This window comes from Nothoprocta perdicaria, unplaced genomic scaffold (assembly GCF_003342845.1).
Source record: "Nothoprocta perdicaria isolate Ctin4 unplaced genomic scaffold, notPer1 scaffold_84, whole genome shotgun sequence".
Classification (NCBI taxonomy): domain Eukaryota; kingdom Metazoa; phylum Chordata; class Aves; order Tinamiformes; family Tinamidae; genus Nothoprocta; species Nothoprocta perdicaria.
In genome coordinates this window covers 2,868,047-2,891,213 of record NW_020456132.1, presented here as the reverse complement: position 1 = coordinate 2,891,213, position 23,167 = coordinate 2,868,047, and the positions used below count along the sequence as shown (strand labels likewise).

Below are 23,167 nucleotides of genomic sequence, written 5' to 3'. Positions count from 1 at the left end.
GTCAATCTTTGTTCAAAGGGCAGCCCTACATGTGAAGAGTGCACAGCAGGCTATATTTGCAGGTTTACATGTGCCAGAGACAGCCCACGGGAATAAAAAACACTGACGACTGTGCAAGACATGAGGTTTGAACTAACAGGAAGACTGATAAATTACAAGGTGAAAAGATTCCAGTCCAGGACCATTAGCTCTTACAGCTCTGTTTTTTCAACAGTTACTCATACTCATTTTTAATAAGAGGAGATCAAGATCACAAAACGAGTGAAGGATCTCTGCTTGATGGCTGCCACCTGGGGTGGAAGAGGGAATTTATGACCCATGCTATGGCCAGAAAGTTGCTTGCGTTCCCCCTGGGTATAGAGAGCTGTATTTGGGCAATATAGCATCAGGAAAAAAAGAACAGAGAAAACATCTGGAAAGAGTTTCCTTATGCCTTGAGTAGAAAGGGAAAACAAGGCACCTCAAATGGCCAGCTGTCACCAGCAATTGATCAGTCAATTTGCACTAATGTCTGGGAAAGGCTCTAGATTGTAGAGTTGTGTTCCAGTTACCTGTAGCAATTGTTGTGGTATTTGTTGTAGCTGCCCAGAGCTGTCAGGCATCCCAGACATATTGCATATGAGAAGAAGATCTGAGTGCCTGCATCCATCCAGACCTGGAAAGGAGATGAAAATACAGATAAGAAAAAGGGAAGGCCAGCACAAAATGCAGGCAGTACACCAATGTGAACAGGCAGAGACCTGGGGTCTGATTTAACCAGCAGAAAGGTCAGTGCTTAGGAAGTCAGCAAATCCCAATATTTACATAAGTCTTTGCTAGGACTAGATTCGACTACRTGGTGCCAGTCAACAAAGCATCATATGCTGGTGAGAGCAACAAGCAAAGAAATGCACCAAGAGCTTGTGAAACCCACAAAATATCTAACTTTTCATCATCTTATTCTTCCTTGATCAAATTTACAGTATACTGTGATTCTCCAGAACCTCCTAGTAGCAACAGAGACACCAAATGAAATTGCTCCAGGAGAGCTGAAGGAGTCCTCTGCTAGCAGATGGGAGGCGGGTTATTTGTGTAGACTTTTTCTCCCATCAGGTGGCTCCTGATAGAGGCCCATGACGCCAAGACCTGATTTTAAAGGTTCCAAAATGTGAAAACAGGTTCACTGTGGAGGAGGGAAATGTTAGAAATAAACTGAGTTTCCTGCAAAGGTAGGACAGCTCMTGAAAGAAAACACAAGAATGATGTTAGTCCCACGAGGCCCCTCTGAACTTCACTCTTGCTGTCAAAATCACAAGGTAGTGATTAGAGGTTGACATTTGTCAATGCCAAATTTGATCTGAAASTCTAGCTGTGTGTAGTCACTGATGCAACCACGGCCACCGTCTGCAGAAGCAGAGAACAGCAAAAGGAGGAATTACCAGTGAGGAAAGAAACAATGACAAAGATTATTAATTAAATCCTCTATTGTATAGCATCATTTTCTCTATGGCTACACAGGGGATTTAAAACTGTGGATAATGCAATCATTCAGCCAAAACTGACATGCAGCCACCTTTTAGAGATAAAAGGGAAGCTAGTCAAGAAAGAAAAGCAAAAGGAAAGTATTACYGGGAAGTTTTCAATGAGAAAAGAGTTTGCATCTGGCTAAGGCATCTCAGTTCATACCCTTCTTCCCACACGCAGTAGTAGAGGTGAGCACCATGATTCCACTTGAGGCGAATGGAAATCAGTGGGAAGCATATGCCAGCAGTGTCTTACAGACTATAGTGTCTCGCAGCATTTATGTGATTCAATCACCATCACTGTTTCTGTGTGTGTGTGTGTGTATGTGTGTTCTTCTTCCTAAGTTGATGGTCATTCTAAAGAGATGTTAAACCTCTTGTTTAGCTCAAAATTCTGTTTTATCTCAAGAACAGCTGCACAGAACAAATCCTCTCCCTACGCACAGCTGCAGAGGCAAGATCCAACAACACGATCTGTAAGGAAAGAAGGCAAAGTCCTAAACATTGTTAGGACTAACTTTGATGAAGTCGCTTTCATTGACTGTTCTGCAAGCAACTCAGCTGATGTTCAGGCCCACCTTCTTTTCAGTCAATGAAAAGACTGATCACTACTACACATGGAATGAGTTCAGACCTTTCATATGTGAAATGGGAAGAAACAGATGACAAGGTTGAACTGGAACAGTTAATTCTGGGCACTGAGAAATTCTAAAAAGTAGTTGGCCTCACTACGTTTTACAGTTTTGGAGGACAGGACAGGGAAGGGAGGTTTAGAGAGCAAGATGTTAATCATTTTTTTCCATTTTAAGAATATTGGAAGGGTCAAAGTCCTTTTGGAAGTGATTTTTAAAGAAATACTGTGCTTGTAGAAAGGCAGGTTATAGTCTTCACTTTTTAGCTGCTTTTAGGGCGAAGCAAGCCTTTCAGGTCAGAAGGACCAGCTGACACCTTTGCATTAACAATTTTTTGCATCATATCATTGTTGCATTTGCAACATTTTTTGATAGATCAAAGCGGAAAGTTTTAGTAGGTTTGTGTTTTCTTTTGGTATTCATTATTGGAGCTCTTTTTTTTTTCCACCAAATTATATCTTGAATCCCACCAACCCATGGTTTTTGGAGTCTTTTTAGTTCAATTTGTTGAGATATCAAGATTGATGAAGTTAAACTCCCTGCCCACCTTTGTCATAACACTGGACCCTGTTGAACAGTTTTAATCAGATTTAACAGTGAGTAGAAACCCCGGTGATATCAGTTGCCTATGGACTTCATGATATTGCCAGGAAACAGGCAAAAGACAGAAAATCAGCATTCCAGCTGAGACAAAAGCTACMGGGAGGAACAGTCAGCCATCATTAAATATCAGATAAATCACAGAAGTAAGAGACATGAGAAATATCCTAAGGGCAGAAAAAAATAACTGCTGCTTTGCTAGACATGGTAGAAGCCAAATATCAAGGCTTCATTAGCTCGATGGCTCATAAAGCGASTCGTTCCTATAGCCCAGCAATAATACCCTTGACAGCACAGCAGAGGCCAGCATGTGTTCTGCATCCTCCTCAGTCCAGATGCCTGCTTCTGCTCAACATACCACCTATGGAGCAACTTCAGGCTGAGTGGGCAGCTCATCCCGAAGGGATCTGTTATGGGAATGGAAGACTTGTTTAAGCGCATTTTCCCATTTGGCTGAACCAGTACAAATAGAAGTACAGAGCTTACAGAGCTTATGGTCCCACTCCGTGAGCATGACTCAGGACACCAGCTCAGGCTGCAGGCATTTTTGTTTCCCATTTTAAAAAGCTACTGAAGATCTGCGGTCAAAGATCATGCCACCCTACTGTCTTTCCCAAAAAATCATTCTCTCTCCAAAATGTTCTTTTCTCTCTGTAACCACTCAGRAGATTTTTTTTTCAAACCAAGCCCCCATACCTTTTCCTCCTGTGCTGTTGATCAACAGCTTCTGATATTCATTTTAATATTTTCACCCTGTTTAAAGGGACCCGACAMCAGTAATAAGGGGCTTGGTTTTGCTTGCAGATCAGAGTGAGTGGCTGTGCTCCAGCCACTGTTCCCCAACAGACTGGTGTAGTTTATCCTGTTGTTCAGACTTCACCATCATCGCTGGTAGCCTGGGCATTTTGATTTGATAGTTGCCTGCAGTTTTCTAGGCCATCTAGTTTATTTAATTCATCATTCAATTTCCGTGAATGTGTTGTTTGCTCTGGTTCGTAATAACCTCCCACTCTCTGTTTTTAACCAAAGCTTTCAGACCTGAGCTGCAGTTACCCAAGATGGTTATGACCTATAGAAGGATATTTTCCTCCCTGCACCCTGCTTAATTTTCTCAGCAATATTTGCTTTATTACATRCACTTTATAACCCCCTGTACCAAAACAGATCTTTTCCTCTGGAAGATCTCAAAGCATTCACAAACAACGCACAAAGCCTTCTGAGAACAAAATGTTATTGAACCCGAAGGTATGTCACATATCACATGAGGGTGTCGTGCTGGGAAGTGTCCCCATGGGCCAGCGGGAGTGATGTGGGTAGACGGTCAGCACAAGGTGCAAGGGTGCGCGCTCGGCACACGGCAGAGCACCCGGCCACAGATGCCCGAGTTGTCTCTCCAAGGACCAATGCTGGGGAAGGGCACCAGGCTGAATTTAGCCCAGGGCACCTCAGCTGACGCCCCAGCACCCAATATTTACGCACATGAGGAGAGTGCTCCCACTTTCACATGCCGGCGCCGTATGAACACAGATGCTGGTGCAGAGGAGGAGGAGGGGGGGGGAAGGCCAACAAGGTAAACACAGCTGTGCTTGCCCCAGCGCAGAGGAGCCGCGCCAGCCCAGGGCCGCCCAGCAGGAGCCACCATGTCCCTCCGTGCCGGTCGCCCCCCAGGGACCCCGTGTTCCCCCTCGGCCTCAGCAGTCTGCGGCCCAAGAAACAAACACGCAGGTGCCCTCAGAGGCCGCCAAGGCAGAGAAAGCGCGGGCRTCATGCTGTGAAAAAACAAAGATGAGGAACAAAATAATATTTAGCCGGCCCCCAGGCAGCCCCGCCGCTTGCTGGGAAGCCTTAGCACACGCTGGCCGGGGCAGCAGCAGCCTGGARGGGGCCTGGGGACCCTGACCCGACTCCCTCACGGACACAGGGCCACGTGTAACGGAGTCGGTCACGGCCCAGGAAGACGCAAGCGCCGCCCCGGCCTCCTGGGGCTGCTCACACAACATGGCCGCCACAGCCAGGGCTGCTCCGGCACAAGCCACGCGTCGAAAGGTTCATCACACCACCATGAAAAGGGGCTTTTATATTTCTTCTCTTTAGCACAAGCCCAAAGCCCCAGTCGGCACTTTCTGCACCGAGCCCATCGATTCTCTCTCAGACCTGTCCATTAAGAAAGTGTCTCATCTTGGTATAAAAGCATCAGGTGATTGAGAGCCTGCCAGTGCCTGAAAAGTTGCTCTAATGACACATTTCCCACCCTAAAGTCTTATCTCTGATCTGAATTCCCCTCATTTCAGCTTCCCGCTACTGGATCACACTGCACCTCTCCCTTTAATCACATCAGCAAATCCCCAGCATTATCTGCTGAAGTAAGCAGTTGATAAAATTGCCACAGAGTTATTGCAAAGGGTGGGATGATCAAAAGAAGAAATGGAAGAACATCCTTATGATCCACTTGCTATTAAAACATGAGCTACAATATGAAGAATGTTGTAACCTTCAGGTGTACAGAAAATTCAACTGAGGAGGGAGGAAATATAGTTCAAAATAAATTCAGTATTTTTTATCTTTACCTGTTTGAGTAAAATGAGACTTTTTAATTTTTTTTGTTGTTTTGTGGKTTTTTTTGGTTTATTTTTGTTCAGTAGCTGCCCTGTATAGTGTGGTCTACTTATATATCAAATGCACTGTATTTAACATTTTATTTCTTAGCATTTTGTAGAGTGGAGAAACAAAAGAGTAGGAATATTTAGGGAATCTATAGACTTTATGGCCTGAAGGTACTATCATCAATCAGCTGGTCTGAGCTCTTTTATAAGGCAAACCACAGAGTTTCAAGGTTCTGTCCAAGGTCATTCAGCAGGTGAAAAGTAATGACTTCCACATCCTAGTCTGATCCTCTGATACTCAATCACAGCTCAGATGCACCTCCTTTGGTAGTATCTACTAAATAATTCATCTCCTCTTTTCAAGTTTGTTTTCATATACTTGTAGGCAGTTATCTTTTTGTCACCTTGTATATCGTTTGCCCTTCACTTAAACCTCCCTTTAAATCTCCTTATCATAAGACTTAAATTGGAGATGATTCCTTTTATTTCTAGGATCCTTTCCCAGGCACTAAAGAGTCTTGCATTTTTTCAAGTACCACTAGATTGTGGATAAACAAATACCACTCTCCAATTACTGTAGACGCAAACCAATTATAAGCGACTTGGCCTCTGGTTGATTAGCAGGAGTCATGCTGTCCTTGCACAGAGAGAGGGGGGCACAGTCGTGTACACACATCAGACCTGGGGCACTAACACTTCCCTTCGCTCTTGTGGGACAACCTTAAAGAAGTCAAGAGAAACCTCCAGCCCTACTTAGTTGGATGGTTAAATCACACTGTAGGAAAGTGATGACTTCTACTGATCCCTGCTTTTCTCCTGTCAAAGAGGATCATCCATCAGAGAATGATGGATTTCTCGGCCTGTCAGGTAGAGGAAAACAGTTTTTCCTCCCCAACTCAATGATAAGAGATCATCTTGCTCTGAAGGGTTATCTTGCACTTCCACCGACACATTAACGTTTTTCAGACTGGAAATAAGTTGTGCTTCTAAAATTCGGGCTTTATTTAGGAAATTTTGCCAGTACAGATCTATCAAGGACAGAACTAGCACCATCAAAACCATGCTATGCCTGAAATAATTTAATTTATGTCCTTTAAGAAACATGGCCACCTAGGAGTGGCTATAGTAGTAGCAATAGGACTTTTTAAAATAACCATATCAGTGCCATTCCAAAATGGCATTTAATTTCAGAAGTCACCATTAATCATCATGAACAGAGCAACAAACATTGCAAACATAGACCTGTCCTCACTATTTTAGATGTTTTTGAAAAATCCTTCTAAACCTCATGGCATCTTCACAACACAAAGTAGAAGCCCTACATACCTCCATTTACAGCCAAATAAAGAGAGCAATAGAGAAGCTAAYACTGTAAAACTATTTTTTTTCAGTCATTACTCGGGCACATGGTTGACCAAAGACTGATTTCCAAAACGCTGAGAAGGAACCCCGGGTACCTCACATGACAAAAAAAGAAAAAAAAAAAAAAAAGACTTTGAAAGCAGAAACTCATGTGTAGGTCCTCAGATTGGAAGTTGTAAGTCAAAACAATTTGCACAAAACCATACCAAAACAGTGGCACAAGCAAGAATTGGGAATCCCATATGACTCATCAGCTGCTTGTACCTCACATCTGCAAGGATCCAACTCTCAGCATTAGAGAGGGCAAGTTCAGCTGGAGCCGTTCTTTCCTCAGCATTCATGCTCCCATTTGCAAAGCTAACCACCAAGGTGAGTCTGGAGATGCATCAGAAAGGGTTAATGGGGTTATGAAGGGTTTTGCTGGCCTATTTTCCAGGCAGGCACCCTTTAATCTCCTTTGGAAGTGCCTTCACACAAAGGCTGGTACAGCAGCTCAGCTGGAGCCAGGATTTAACGTGGAATAACTTGTCCTGAAGAGATTAAAAGTGGCAGTTGGGCACCAAACCTCCAGTCAAATGGGCAGGAATTTCTAACAAGGGGAAGAGACGTGAGGAGGGCAGCAGGGTATTGGAGAAGGGAGCTGGCAGCATACAGTGTCACCTTCCTTCTGGAAAGAGGTCCATTTCTGGGACCTTATGTCCACAGAGTGGAGAGAAGAGGAGGAGAGAGAAGGAAGAAATCATAAGAAAGGCAATGAGAAGAAAAATTAAGAGGAAAGCTACCTGCATCCCTCCAAGCACAGCTCAAGCAGCTCAGCCATTCAATCCCTCCTCCACCTTACCTGGGGGTCTCTGAGGCGACTGAGGTCTGGATAAAGGTAAAACAGGATTCCTTGGGACGCCCCTGGCAGAGAGACTCCCCTGATGAGCAGAACTATCAGCATGAGGTACGGGAACGTGGCCGTGAAATACACCACCTGAGAGAAGGAAAAAGGGAGCACATGTGAGCTAACAGCAAGGTGAGACACCAGGSTGCCAGTGGGGAGCAGAGTACTATTCCCAGGAGGAAATGGGAAGAGAGCTCAAAGGAGATTGGAAGTAGGGCAGTGTCAAGGAACTGACCCGGATGCCTTGCTCATCTTCCTTTAGTCTCTTGTAGAAAGAAATTCCCTTTTGCATGCACAGAGGAAAATCATAACASATCTGGGGCAAGAAAAACCTTTCTTAGTTCCAGTAGCAATTTCAGACCACAAGCCAGGTTCAAGACAGAGAACTGATCAGGGTAACATCTATTTGCACCAGCTAACAACCTGCCATCTGTATCCACCTGCAAATCCTTACCCCAAGTAGAGGCCTGAGTCATCAAAAGTCTTTTCTTAGAATTTACTGGAAAGTGTGAAGGAACATACAGATAAGTGATAGACCCTGAAACATTATTGCTGTTAAAGGACCACTAAAGACAATACTCATGTGCCCCCATTCAGGACTGACAACTGGCTTGTGCCTACAGCTCTCCACTTGAATGACTCACAGATATTGCCTGACTGACCCACACTCAAAGAAATACTCAACAAAGGAGTTTCATGGAGAGTAGGGCAGCCCATCTCAGACTTGTTACCAAGGACTCAGACTCAAAAACACATTTTAACCTGTGTCCTCTTGCTTTTTACTCCATTGGCCCCATGGATAACACAGATTTACTTCAGATATGTTTGAAATCCCTTGCTCTAGCAAAGTAGTTGCATTCCTTTGAGGAATGTTGTGGGCTGGTATCAGCTAATCCTTGCAAGGATTCCACGTCTGGTAAATATAACCTTCAATTTGGGGATTACTGGGGTTCTTTCAGGACTGTTCTGACTGATTGCCATACCCTTCCACAACAACAGCACACTGTTGTTGATGTTTCCTGTAAAAAGAAACCAATGCCCAAGGGCGGATGCAGTCTCCTCAGCAATTCRTTAGTGTCATTAATCCTTTCGTGTTGCTCCTGTACCTTCAAGACTTATTGACCACCTTGAAAAAAGTTGTTCAGTTTGTTGTATCGTGCAAAGAAAAAAAAAATGTCAACGTGCCTTCAGGTTTTTCCTGTATCAATGTGCTTAGTGAGGATTTGTATCAGAACTCCTCACCTTAACGCTACCTTACAGTTCTTTTCTCAGCTTTAGAAGCTAAAGAGCTAAATCTCATCTCTGGAGCAACTACAATACATAATAATGTGAAATGATCTATTTCTAATCTTTGTCTAATCATCCAGAATGACTCATTTCAAAATTCACCTAAAATCCACAGCAGTGGTCACAGATTCTGTTACATCTACAGTAACTTCCCCATTACAAAAGGTACTATCAAGAAAGTGCATAATCTCTTTGGACAATATGGTCACCTCTCTACCTCCTGAGAATTCTTGTGATTTAAATAATGATTCAAAAGGAGGTTCCTTCTGGATTGATTCTTGTCTGCTCCGCATGAAAAAAGCAACATCCAAAGCACCTCACATTGGAATGCAGTTCTTGACCCACAATGTCTCCGGGCAAGCTGTCCTAGTGCTCTGCAATCCTCGCAGTAAAGTTCTTCAAAAAATTCCTCACAGGTAGAACTTCCTGTGCTTCAGTTTGTGTCTATTTCCTTTTCATTGCCATTGCCTTTTTTCCTATTGCTGGCCACCTCTGAAAAGAGTCCAGCCCCATCCTCTTGATAGTATTTATACAAATTGATAAGATCTCCTCTCAGTCTTCTCTTCTTTAAGCCAAATAGGTCCAGCTCTCTCGGCCTCTCTTCATATGAAAAACTCTCCAGTCATCTTCATATCCCTACACTGGACTCCAGTAGGACATTTTTTCTCCAGTAGTTCCACATCTCTCTTGCACTGGGGACACAGCACTGCAGAAATGGCCTCACCGGGGCTAAGTAGGGGGAAAGGATCACCTCCCTCGAACTGTTGTCACTGCTTTTCCTAATGCATTCCAGGATACCATTGCCCTTCCTGGCCACAAGGGCCTAGTGCTGGCTCACGTTCAGTCTGTAGTCCACCAGGATACTGAGAYCCTTCTCTGCAGAACTGCTCTCTAGCAGGTCAATCCCTAACTCGTACTGGTACATGAGGCTATTCCTCCTTAGAGAAATATGCTTTTTGGTGATTCAATTTTATCATACAGAAGAAGAGAAAGATATGCAAGATGTTCTATCTTTGAAAATGAAAACACTATATTATCATCAATGTCTGCAGCTCCAAGTTCTTTATGCACTTCATGTGTCCAGACTTACTTATATCACAGCTCTCTCAGGTAATGCTATGGAAGCAGGTGAAAAATGTCTACTTGCTGACAATCATGATCACCTGAGATGTGGTGAAGCTCTATCCCTGTGAACCAGTATCCTGGACATGGGAGGAATCCAAGCATGGTGTTCTTCTACACTGGCAAGCATCACCATTCATTTCACTTCTAAAAGTTTCAAGAAGGCTTCAATTTAGAGCTTTTCTGTGCTGGCTTCTACTAGTTTAAAAACTATCTATGTACTTACCACACAAACAAATTCTTCCTTCAGAAAATTACATAATGCAAGTCTTATCTTTCTCAATTCATGAAAGAATATAAGATTAAAACAAAAAATCTCTTTTTAAAAAAACCTATTACCTTTGAAACTAAGCACATGTTCTTTCAGCATGACARGTTTCAATTTCTCAACTGGATCCCTAGATAAAAACAGTCTTAGAAATTCACAACACAGACTAGTATTTCTGGGGCATACAATTTGGATTCAGATCTTGGTAATTCTCAGGTGTTCTTTACATCTTGCAAGAACTAGTGTGCTAAGCTTTTTAGTCAACAGTCACTCACATCTGACACCCAAGGCTTGAATTTGGAGAATGTTTTCTTGGGTTAAGAGTGCCAAGCTCCTATCTAACAATATGAACATCTGGATCCAATAAGATATTACTCAATGACTGGCTTAGACCCAACCTTTTTATTTTGAGGGCATTGTTAGCACTAACTACATCACTAGGAACCTTGCCAGGATCAGTATGGTCATTCCATCACACGCTGGTCAATAACATCCAAGGTTTTATTTGAAGCTGATCCACATGCCTCAGCAAAGTGATTCCATCTGTGACAACCTTCTGCATCTGTGTGTACTCCTTGGAGATGGGCAGTCCCTGTGTCAGGGGATGCAAACTGCTGCTGCTGCTCTGAGTAGGGTGACTTCAACTTGTTCTTATCGCCAACCCATAAGTAAATSCCCAGGACTGAGTTACCCCTTGCCAAATGAGTTGTAACCTCCAGAGCCATCATTTTAGCTGGTATCCCTGCAGCCATAATTTTTAGCAAATATATAKAGAGATGATAAATTTATGGACTTCCCTTAGATGCAATTCCTTTACTGAAACAATATCTCTCTTTTCATGGAAAAAAGATTTCAGCCTCACCAGTCATTTTTGTTAAAAGCACTTGCATTCAATATAGACTTTATGTCTAAAATACACTGGGTTTGTTCTCTGCATTTCCCACACTTTACTGTGTCTTAGCTTTGTATTTGCTGCTRTTATACTGCCTCTGTTTTCTTTTACTAGGCCACCACAGCAAGTASTTGTTATTTTCTTCTAATTTTACTCCATGGAAACCAAAAAACATGAGCTTTGCAAGCTGCTTGATTTCCCCTTTGTATTTCATAGTCCCAGGCCATTCTGGGAGCAGGAGAAACTGCTAACATCCACAYCATCACTCATTAGATATAGATGCAGCTACACCCAACACCCCAACAAATATAGTGTCTTGTTCAAAGCGTGCTGAGAAGACAACATTTCAGTAACATACTAAACCTTTTCATTTCCATCTGTTCTTGCTGACTCCAGACACAGCTGGTTAGGAATGGGTCAAGAAATGGTAGAAGAACTGATTAGTTTCTTCTAACACTAAAAAGTGTTCAGTACAAATGACAATGGCATACTGTAACAGAGGAAGGAGACAGGGATGGGACAGGACAGGATGGCACACAGTCACACAGATCCCTCCCAGAAGCATTTATAGAAAAGCCTCTGTTGTGACAAGTGTGGGAAAAAAAAAATAAAAATAAAAAGGAAAGGGAAAAGAGGAAAGGGAGTTCTTTACTACTGGAGAATATAAGCAACCGTAGGAAGAGACTTCATTAGGAGCTGGCCTCATTAGGACCAGCTGCAAGAAACAGGAAAATCTCCATCCTCACTTTGGAAGACTGTGATCTGAAAAGCCTGTCACCTCTATTCCAGTTCCTCCAACATTTCCCACTCAGAACACGGGCCCTGGTTTGCATTCCCTCTGACAGCCAAGTCCTACAGGGGCCTGAGCCTGCCAGCTCAGAAAGGCATTTCCAGGGGACCGTCAGGGTCTCTCTGAATATACAAAAGTTTAGTGGATTGAGTGCTCCATCTGTGATTGAGGGAAGATGCCTGAATAGAGCCAAGCACTCACCTTCCCTGTGGACTTGACCCCTTTCCAGATGCAGAAGTAGCAGATGATCCATGCGAGCAGGAGACACAGAGCCAGCTCCCAGCGCAGGCTGCCCAGGTGCTGGATACCATCGGAAATCTTTAGCACTCTCCTCCTGCATTGGGAGGACACAAAACAGTATCTGAGTGACACTGACGTTGGCCACTAGTGTTCTCAACTCTGCACCTACTCTCACCACATCTCCACAGTGCCTGACAAGTTTGGAGAGAGGTAATATCCTAAAGACACAGGTAGCTCTGGGCTGCAAGCCTTAGAGCAATAGTCCTCAGTTGCTCTTATCTTAGACAAATGCACTACTAGCCTGGGGGATCATGCATGGAACACCTGCTTCTACACTTGCTCCCTGTTTGGCCAAGACATTTCACAGAATCACAGAATATTCAAGGTTGGAAGGGACCTCTAGAGATCATCGAGTCCAACCTTCCTGCCCAAGCAGGCACACCTAAAGCATGTGGCASAGGGTGGCATCCAGGTGGGTTTTGAAGACCTCCAGAGAAGGAGACTCCACAACCTCCCTGGGCAGCCTGTTCCACTGCTCTATCACTTTCTTCTCCCCCTCGTTGTCTGCCTTGCCCTGTTTGGGGTAAGAGCTCCTCAAGAGCGTGCATTACCTTGTGCAAACAGACTCTGTATGAGCCTTCTCTTGTACACATAACAAAGTCCACCTACACCTTTCTTACACGCTTCAAACAAGTGGAGGATTCACTTCATTTAGGAGACATAATAGATCAGGATGAAAAAGAAGCCAGGCTCACCAATCCCATTCTCCATAGCCACCTTCTGTTGTCTTTAGGAGTGGATACGTATGTCACTTCTGGCCCCAGAGCAGCAGAGCCACCCATACCATGACAAAGGGACTGTGGGACAGGCCCACAGTAATCAGCATGGCACAGACAGAAGAAATGGCTCTGGGCATCCACTTTCAGACACTGTGGAGATAAGATCCTAAACTAGATGGAGCTTGGTTCAGTCCAGTTTTCATGGTCTCACCCTGAGCTTTCAGCAGCTTTCTATGCTTTGGTTCTGTCAAATCTTCCTCACAACTTAGAGAAAAACAGACTCACTCCTCTTCTCCTGTGTCTCCTACATCACACAGATAGACAYGAGTGTGAAACACCACGGTGCAATCCCAAAACCCCATGACAGGCCAAGAGGGAAACAGGCCAAGAGGGCCAGGCACTGTCTGCAGCTCCAGCAGCAATGCACGGAGCATGCTCACAAGCCCATCCTGCTGCACTACACAGCAATTTTTCCAAACCAAAAGTAACACTTGCTGGAGTTTGAGATATACAGYCTCCTTTCCCACCTCACAGCCTAGTGACAAATTGAGAGCACGAGAGTTTAGAGAAAAGCACCCTGCCCTTGCAGATATCCTTTGTAATACTCCAGTTTCCCTGTTTCTATGGACATGGACCCTGAAACAAGCGGGAAGCAGGTGCTAACAGAGCATAACTAACTGAGCACTGTATGGCAGCCAGAAGAGGCCTCAGGAAAAATCATCACCCTGCCGGCAGGTCAGCACCTCCCCAGGAAGCTACTGCCTCCCTGTGCCGCTGCCCACAGAGACCAGAAACAGATGTTGCATAGAGAGCTGTGGACGGTGGAAATTTCCAGTCTGATTCCCCAATAATACCAGAGGGCTGCTCAAAGTACTGAAAGAAACATCCACTTTTCTATCAGTCAGTCTCAGGGTGGTCAGCCTAAGAGAGCTCAACATCTCCTCACATGTGAGCAGCTTCCTGAGGGAGAACACAAGCTCAGGAGCACAATGAAGACAAAAAAAGCTCAAAAAAAAAAAAAAAAAAAAAAAGGGAAAAAAAAAAGAGAGAGGGAAGGGGGGAATGGTAGAAGAGGAAAAATAACGCTATAAACTTATTAGCAAGCAGAAACATGTTCGGACCTTCTGCTCTAATGATCTCTCTCTATTCATACATAGACATTAAAAAATAAATAAATAAAAACTTAAAAAAAAACCGCTTTTCTCCTTGCTGAAGCTGGGCTACCTCAAAAGTATTAGGTGTTCTGACAGCGCACAGCAGTGCTGTTGAGGACAGAAAGGGCAGGGCACTCCRTCAGCCTAAGTGCACAAGGGAATTTGTGGTGACAGCAGGGAGTTTACTTGCACAGTCTGTCACTTGGGACTGGGTGTTTAGCTGTGCCCGTTCTCCTAGGGAATACTTAGGGTCATCAGGGATCACAAGTCATTATGCCCATCCCTTCATGCCAGAAACAAAGCGACTTTGTACCTCAGTGTCACTAGGACACATGCACTACCACAAATGAGGGAACAAATTTCACTGAGGTAACCTGAGCCAACACTGTCAGGATAGCTTGCATATTAATCGCTAACGTAAAAACATCACCTCTGTTTCCATTTTTAAGGTAAAGGCCATCCTACATACAAACATCACCATCCGCCAGGATATAACCTCCTGGGAACGTGCTGGCAGCGCAGAGTAGCACAGATTCAAAAGGAAAGAGATCACCTACTGCATCATCAGCAGGGGTCCCTGCAGAACATAACATCATTTTAAAGGTCCCCACTCCAACAGATGAACATGTTAAAATTTGTGAAAATTTGAGAACAAAAACCCACTGAAGAGCTGCTGCTTTGTGGATCATCACAGATCTCACCCTCTCCCAACTGTAACGTTGGCCGTGCCCTGAGCACATCTGCACTGGATGCAGCCACCAGGCAGATCAAGGCCTGGAACAAAAGTAATCAATAATCATGCAGATATACAATACACAGTCCAATCCAACCCATAAACCTTATACAATCCACAGTCCAATACAATCCATAAACCTGACCCACAGTTTCAAGAGGATTTAAATGCATGACATACAGCCTAATCACCTATGTTGCAAGAGGAAACAATTGCATAAGGAAGGTTATGGGTCGCAATGGAGAACATGGGAAGAGGCAGAAAGAGAAACAAATGGGGAAGGAGATGTGCAGTGGCAGAAAAGGAAGTCAGAAGTAACAGAGAGACATACAGAAAACAATACCAAAAACGAGACAAGTCAGAGCAACAATAAGGTTTCGTCCAYGAACATGGCGTGACCTGGCCACCACTGGCAGTGGTGAGGCTGAGGAGCCAGAAATACAGCATAAGAGAAAGACAAAGTCATACTGCTCTCTCAGGCAGAGCAGTGTGCCTGACAGTCCCAGACAAGCATCACCAGGCCCTGCAATACTACCCTTGTGTGATGATGCTGCACCTGAGGCCAGCACTCTGCCTTAACGCTGGCCTGCCCAGCTTGAAATGTTATGGCTTATTCTAACAAGGACAAGTTATTAGGAAGCAATGCTGTAAGGTTCAATCATTTCCCAAGGAATGTATTTCTCAGAGGATGAGGGGAATATAGGCCTTTCTTTTACTTACTCCCAGAACTCAATGACAGGGGAGGTGGCATTTTCATTCGTCACATTTAGCGTGGAGTTYGCCTTCTGGAATTCCATGCAGGTCCCTGCGGAGGAGGCCCAAGAAGAGAGCGAAGTTAAATACCAAAATACTGGAATACCAGACCTGAAAAAAATGCTGCCTTTCCATCCTTAATGTCAATATTCAGCAAGATTTTCTATGATCACATGGATGTGTGAAAGGAGTGCCCTCCAGGGTGAGGCTGGCAAGACACTTAGGACAGCTAAGCAGACTGTGTTTCATTTTCTAGTGGGCATGGTGAGCCAGCCTGACCAGGACTGCACGGTGCAGGAAGACTGGATTTTTCATCCCTGTCACCACTGCCAAAAAAGAAGATGCCCTCCATGTTTGGAGCCCAGAGTCAGAGAAGCTTGGAAGGTTGTCTAGCACATTACATTGGACATATACAGCAAACAGGCATGAGTAGCAACCTCATACACTGGGCACTTTCTGGCAAAGACCTGTGTTATCAAACAAAACCGAGACTCGAAACAGAATTGCTGCTGCAGCCACTTTGTCTAAAAATAACCAGGGCTTGCTCCCCCTATAAACCATGATCTGGCCCACATTGCAGAAATTTGCTTTCATGAGCTGGTTGGTATTTGCAAGCAGCAGGTTTTCTTGTGCAGGAGCTGGAGGATGAGGAGCGCAAGGGAACTCCACACCTACCTGTGTTCCACTCATGGTCACAGCTGCCCCAGGGAAGGTCTATGGTGAACGAACTGAAGAGATAAAACAAGGCCCAGGCCAGGACAACAATGTAGTAGAAGTTCAGAAGCACGACAATGACTTGTGAGGCATAGCCAATTCCTGCAGAATTGAATAAATTGGATAAATACGTTATGGGAGAGGCACAGGCCTCATYTTAAGATTAGTGCCTGCCCTCCAACTGGCCTACAACACAAGTTTCTCACTGTGCTCATGTGATTCTTCACATCTCTGTTCTTTACTTCTCAGTTTCTCCATGCTGATGGCTAAATGTGAGCAGGACAACTACCCAAGCTATCATCCTCCTGGTACCTAAACTACACCGTCTTGCATCAGTGGAGGTTTGTGGTGGTTTTCTTGAAAAACTGACCTCTGTATAGGAAGATTAGAGGGGCTTTGATACCCTAGCATACTCTTCCCTTCTCCTGCTGTTGGGTGGCAAGGTCCACGTAAACCCTGACAGATGGAGAACCCACAGGCTGCTCCATATTACATCCCTCCTAGTCTGGGAGAAGAGATTACCATGTGGGATGTTAAATGTGCTCACCAGTTTCGGGCCTCAGAYAGTCTGTAGGAAATGCTTGTCCATAGGAGCCAGCCCTAACAAGGAGTTAAGTGCATTCGCCAGGTGACTCCATCTGAACAGTTCGCTCTTGGATGAGGAAGATGCCAAGAAAGCAGCCCTACGAGATGAGCCCGAAAGCCAGCCATTCCCTAGTAAACCCATCCTCTTGTTATCTTTATTGCAGCATTTTCTAGTAAAAGGATAGGAAGAAGAAAGAGTCTGGACACGGGAGATATAGATTATGGTTAGAAAGCAGGTTAGAAGGACACTCAAGGAGACAGAAATATAAGACAACACTCCATCTGCGGACTAGCATCTCTTTTACCAAAATTCAGTTTTTATTTTGCTCATTCTTTTCACATTTCACTATTTCAGAATTTTTTAATATTAAAAATACACATCCTCTCTGGAAAGTGACAGAGGAGTACCTAAAAGTTTTGGCAAGTGGGGAGGAGACAACTGAGACTTTTCAGACCTGAGAAACCATAGAAAGTGTCTYGAGATTGGATGATTGTGCTCAGGTAGTACAAGGAGTAGATGTGGCAGTTCATGATTTATTAAGACAGCTGACACTTTCCACCACTAAGGTTTTAAGATCTCTGCAAATTCAGAAAAAAAATGACATAGGATTGATTTTATAACATAGCAGTATATTTTAGATTCCTCAAAGCTTTCAGGAGCACTTTCATCATTTAGATCCTGGAGGACAATTTTATTGGGCAAAGCTCATGGCCAGAGTGCTGGGCATGATGTGGATGGAGGCCGGGATGGGGTGCTGTCTGGTGGGAAAAGCGAACAGTTTTCTCAGCATTGTTTTGGGACAGGGATGGCCAGTGACCCTAGCAGGCTTGGCATACACAAGGCTTGTCAGAGCATGTGGTGAGGTACATAAGGAACTGAGCTCAAGGACACACAGCACCTCCTTTCCCTCATGCCCCATGGGGTTGGTATCACGGGAGCCTCCCTCCAGTCAGGCTGGAGCTCCAGGTCCCAGCGCTCCTTCCCACCTTGCCCTGCCTTCCTGGGCTCACTCACCTTCAAAGAGAGGGCAGATCCTCCTCCAGGCCGTCACCCCTCCCTGGCTCGTGTACTGCCCCAGTGCCGTCTCCAGGAAGAACACCGGGATCCCACAGGTGAAGAGGAAGATGAGGTAGGGGATGAAGAAGGCACCTGGCAGATTCAAGCGGTGTACAGGAGAAATAAATTACTGCATTTGGATCATCCTAATGCTAGAGCCAAGCAACCACCTTCCAGGATGCACTTAAGGAGGACGGTAGGGGAGCAATGTGGGCTGCTGAGGGTGGGAAGGGTATGGATATGAGGTGCCAGGGAAAAGGGGTCTTCAAGGACTGACTTCCAGAGCAATGTGACAGCATGAGAAACTCAACATTTAAAAAAGGAGGAGAGATAGGAAAGTTTATAGGCCTAACTTTTACGCAGAAAACAAACACAAATTCTCATTAACTATGATTCTGTGATTAGCTATGTATAAGTAAAGGTGACCATCCTACTGTGAGAACATTGTGATTTTTCACAAAGTCGATGATTCCTTTTAATCTGATATTTCTGAATGCCTGTTGCCGACACTACCATAGATGACAACACCAAGGCACTGAACGACACATACAGAATAATAAATTCATCCTGCTGCAGGGCTTGTTCAGTTGCTCACTCACAGAAAAAGAAAAAAAAAGAAAAAAAAAAGGCAAAAAAAAAAAAAGCATGCAACTAAGAGGAAAACAGTGCAGAAAAGGATTTCCCTCACACAAGCAGACAGGGCTCCCTTCCTGATTAAATCCTGTCACGGAACCAGACAGGGATGAAGTGGATCATGTTTAGGTCACACTAGCTGGAAGTGCACTAATGGCTGCATTAGAGAGAGCCTCACGAATGCTCCCTGCTTTGCAAACGCACCATCACAGCTGCTGGTGCAGGGAGAGCCACACAGTCCTTCTCAAAGCGAGTGAGATGCTACCTGGTCACGCTGGTGGGACTGTATGAGGAATAGCAACCCTGGTGTGGAGCTCAATGGAGCGTCTTGTTTCCCCAGTTCCAGAGCTTAGCCAGCCTGCACGGGCCAGGGAGAGGGACGGGGTGCTTTGGGCCAGCAGGACCATCCTCACACTCGCCCCAGCGGGGTGCCCAGCCACCACCCTGCCCTCGCCACAAAGAAAAGCACCAATAAAGTATATGGGAGAGCATCCCTGTGGGAAGCGCCAGCCTAAGGGTAGGATGCGGAGCCTTGGCAAGCGCAAGGAAGGATGTGTGTGTGGCCACGCATTGTTCCTGTGCTAGTAAATATAAATGTCTTAGGGGAGAGGGTGAGGGGGAATAGTTACCCTCAAGTCCCATCTTGCGTGCAGTTGTATCACCATAAAAGTGGTGCGTATTTGCAAGAGAGACCACTGCTGTACAAAAGTTGGTGCTGAACCAAAGCAGGCCTAAGGAAACAGGGATCTGATTGGGATCTGATTGGGGATCTGATTAACATGTATAAGTTCATGAAGGGGGAATCTCTTCCAAGTGGTGGCCAGGCTCTTCCAAGGCTCTTCCAAGTGGTGGCCAGTGACAGGACAAGGGGTAATGGGTGTAAGTTGAAACAGAGGCAGTTCAATCTCCAGGTGAGGAGGAACTTCTTCACTGTGAGGGTGMCAGAGCCCTGGCACAGGCTGCCCAGGGAGGCTGTGGAGTCTCCTTCTCTGCAGGTCTTCCAAACCCACCTGGATGCCGCCCTGTGCCCCRTGCTCTGGGTGTCCCTGCTGGAGCAGGAAGGTTGCACTAGATGATCTCTAGAGGTCCCTTCCAACCTCAACCATTCTGTGATTCTGTGAAACATGTTTAAGCTGGCAGGGATGGGTCCTGCAAGRACTGCCCTGCCATCCTGTAGCCATCCCAGGGCAGAGGACTGGCCCTTCCCAGCGCGTGTGGGCAGCAGGACAAGTGAGGCTGCCGTCAGCCGGGGCCCACAGCGAGCAAGGTGGGGAGGAAAGGGAGAGRGGCCGCTAGAAGGGCCGCCTTTCACAGCCCCGTAGGGCGCTGGGCCCCCGTGTGCAGCCGCAGACGGGGCAGCCCCTCGCAGCGCGTTGCGGCACGGCTCCTTCCTGCAGCGCGAGCAGGACGTTGGGAGCGCGTGCGCGCGGCCCCSCAGCGCGGCCTGGCTTTTCTGCCCTGCGCCTGCCCCTGCAGCCTCGCGGCGAGGCCCCCACGGGGGTTTTCCTGGCTGAAGCCAGGAAATGTGCCGCGTGTCTGCACTGGGCGCATCCCTCGCGCTCACGGGGAGGCTGCGCACACAGGACGGGTCAGCGCCGGGGCCAGGGTGCGGCACTCGGAGCCACTCGGACAGACTGGCTTCCCCGGTATTTCCCAACGCACAGGGCCTGACCCCAGCACAGGGGCAAAAGCCAGAGTGAAGAGCAGTGAAAGAAGAATTTCCCCTTTTCCTTTTCTCTCTCTCTCTTTTTTTTTTCTTTTTGCTACCTCAGTACTATCATGAAACACGAAGCTCAAAAGCACAAAGTAGGTAGGAGACCATTGTTGATTTGGTAAGTAGAAAGTAGAAAGTAGAAGTGACAAGCTGCCTTATTTGCGTGACTAAGATTTTGGGGATATTCTTTCTTGCTGTGAAGAAGAGTCCTGGCTTAGTTAGCCAAGAAAAGCAAAAGCTGAGAAGAGTTACCTTCACTRTCGTCAGTGTGAGGGCACTTGGTGAGAGGACCACAGAGCTATTTAAGACCAAAGGTAACGTTGATTAGCCCGGTCTTGATTAACCTTAAGCAGCTCTTAAAATTAATCTCAATACATTACAAACAGTTATTTGATGTAGACCCTGCCAGGGTATGGCTGAACTCCATCATGCAGGAGAACACTTCTAGTGCTGTGTAGCCTTAACTTATTCCCTACTTCAAGAAAAGCCATCTGGGAAATGCCTTTCTGTACAAGCATCTTAAGCACGATCCTTTCTTCCAGCCTCATGGGAAGGTGACAGATTTTGCCTGAGATTTCAAGTTTCTCCCAGCCTCTCTCACTTGGCAGCTCTGGGTCAGGCCCATTTCTTGGGAAGGAAAAAGAGTTTGAGAGGGGCTGTGAAGATGCAGCTCCCAGGTCCCCTCCCAGCCAGCAGTGCTCGTCCTGAACTGGTGCCCTGTGCAGGAACAACACAGGGATGGTGCAGCCACTGGAACGGGCACCACGCAGCAAGCAGCCAAGAAACATTCCCCATTAAAAAAAGGAAAACAAGAAAAATTCTCCCTTTCACAAATAAAATTCCCAGCCACCAGGTAAAAACAAAGCAAACAAAACTCTGCAAAATCCAGTGTGAAAATAGCTAAATAGCAGCTAATCCTCTTCTATGCCATTGGTATGAAAGCAGTTTAGCGAGGCCCATGAGACTACCCCAGGCTAAAGCCAGGGGATTTCAGCCCAGAGTCCCCAGCACTCGCTCCATGCCAGCTCCACGCCRAGTGCCATTTCTCCTCTCCCCATCCCTTCCGGGGAGCCCAATTAGCAATTAATCACCAAACAGGGAGCGTAATTCCTTCTCTGTGTGCCACAGAGAAAGCAGACACGTGGCCAAACTGAACACAGCCCTGGGCTTTCATCTCTTAAATAATTTCTTTTTCCTCTTGAAAGAAAGTCACAGACTAAACAAAGCAGGAACACAGAACTACAGGAGCCCACGGGCACCTCTGCGCCCAGGAGCCAACCCGCACACCCCAGGACCTGCTGCCCTGACAGCACCRATGTGCTGCATCCTTCATGGATGAGAACAGTGCCCTGCTCCTCTCTGTCCCTGGAGCACACAGATCCTCACGCCCCGTCAGCCTGCTCAGAGGCACCTTTCCCCTTGCCACGCGTGCCAGCTCCATTCGATGCCATGAGGCACCATTGGGAAGCAGAAGAGGCRATGGAAGTGAGCAGACCCTTCAGATCTGCGTGCCACGAGCCAGCGCCCAGAGGTGCACCTTGCTGCAGGCACCCAGACACTTCAAGGTGTCACGCCATGGAGCTGATGCTGAGACCTAGCTACGGGCCCCTGATTCAGTGGCCAARCTGGCTTCTCCCTTGGCATTTTGCTTAATGGATTTTCACTCCCATGACAGGCTGGGCCTTGCTTCACAGAGATTTAAAAACGTGCAAAACAGGAGCCAGATAGAAACCACATGTCCCTGGGCCCTTGGCAAACTCCGGGACACTCTCACTTCTAAGATGGGCAAACTCCCAGTAAGGCAAGAMCATACAGAATCATGCAGACTAGACAAGTTTGGGGGCAAAAGGGTGAAAAAACATACCATCTCACCAACATCAGGCCACTAGGGTACAAGAAGAAGGACCTGCACTCACCAGCGCCTTGCAGTGCACAAAAGCTCCCAAAGCCCCTAGAAAATGCTCTAGCCTCTTGCTGCAGCATTAAGGACATCCTTTGCTCCCTGTGGCCTCTGGCAGAGCTCCCCTAAACCCAGCCTGCTGTGGCTCTGGGCCACAGGGGAGATGCAGATGTGCRCACAGGGAGGTCACACCTGGGCTTGGCCAGGGCCGGGGCTGTACTTACCTCCACCGTTCTTGTAGCAGAGGTAGGGGAACCGCCATACGTTTCCCAGGCCGATGATCTCCCCAGCCACGGACAGCACATACTCCAGCTTGTTATTCCACTGGCCTCGTTCCAGGGTTTCATCCTCTTCCGTCTCCTTCTCCGCGCCTAGATGTGCAGGTATCGTTTCGCCATTGCTGACTGCACCAGGGACTCTGCAATCCATCCCGCCTTCGGAAGGAGTTTCCTTCATTGCGGTTAGAACATGTCATGCAACAAGGACCTGCGGCTGCAGGAGGCAGGAAAGGCACGAATGCACGTGCACAAACACATACAAACACACATACACACCAAACCGTTACTGTCTCGTTCCTTACAGCAATTCCTGCTGGAGGCCCTAGGAGCACGTGTGTGCTGTCRGGGGTCAGCCCAAAATCAATCATTAAAAGCCACTGTTGTTTTCATTATTTATAATTGGCTCATCTGAAGACAGTCCYGTGTCTGAAAGCCTGTCCTTCAAGTGCGTTTTTTACTGAGCGGTTTTACTGCACACAGCAGGCCCAAAGGCTCAGCCAGAGCTGAGTTCCTGCAGCAGCAGGCGCCGTGCGAGAGACGTGGGGAGAAGGAGGTTTAAATCCTTAACAGTTCATTTCGTCAGGGTTTCTCTTCTCCCTAGTTGCTGCTTACAAAAGGTCTGGTTTTACAGAGCGTGTAATGAATRCCACTAAAGCACAGAGAAGTGTTAGATGTGGAAAGAG

The 23,167-nt window shown here is 46.2% G+C and overlaps 1 protein-coding gene across 1 annotated transcript in view; it reads right to left on the bottom strand.

Annotated features, from left to right (window-relative positions):
- LOC112958349 (sodium- and chloride-dependent GABA transporter 2) overlaps window positions 1-22,666 on the bottom strand; it is a 31,015-nt gene extending 8,349 nt beyond the window's left edge. The window contains exons 1-7 of the mRNA XM_026052174.1: window positions 22,431-22,666; window positions 17,918-18,052; window positions 16,279-16,419; window positions 15,571-15,655; window positions 12,146-12,278; window positions 7,541-7,675; window positions 552-655 (exon numbers count right to left, since the gene is read on the bottom strand). Coding sequence (XP_025907959.1) covers window positions 552-655; window positions 7,541-7,675; window positions 12,146-12,278; window positions 15,571-15,655; window positions 16,279-16,419; window positions 17,918-18,052; window positions 22,431-22,662 — 965 coding nt within the window. The 5' untranslated portion in view covers window positions 22,663-22,666. The remainder of the gene's footprint in view (window positions 1-551; window positions 656-7,540; window positions 7,676-12,145; window positions 12,279-15,570; window positions 15,656-16,278; window positions 16,420-17,917; window positions 18,053-22,430) is intronic.
- Window positions 22,667-23,167: the final 501 nt, after the last annotated feature.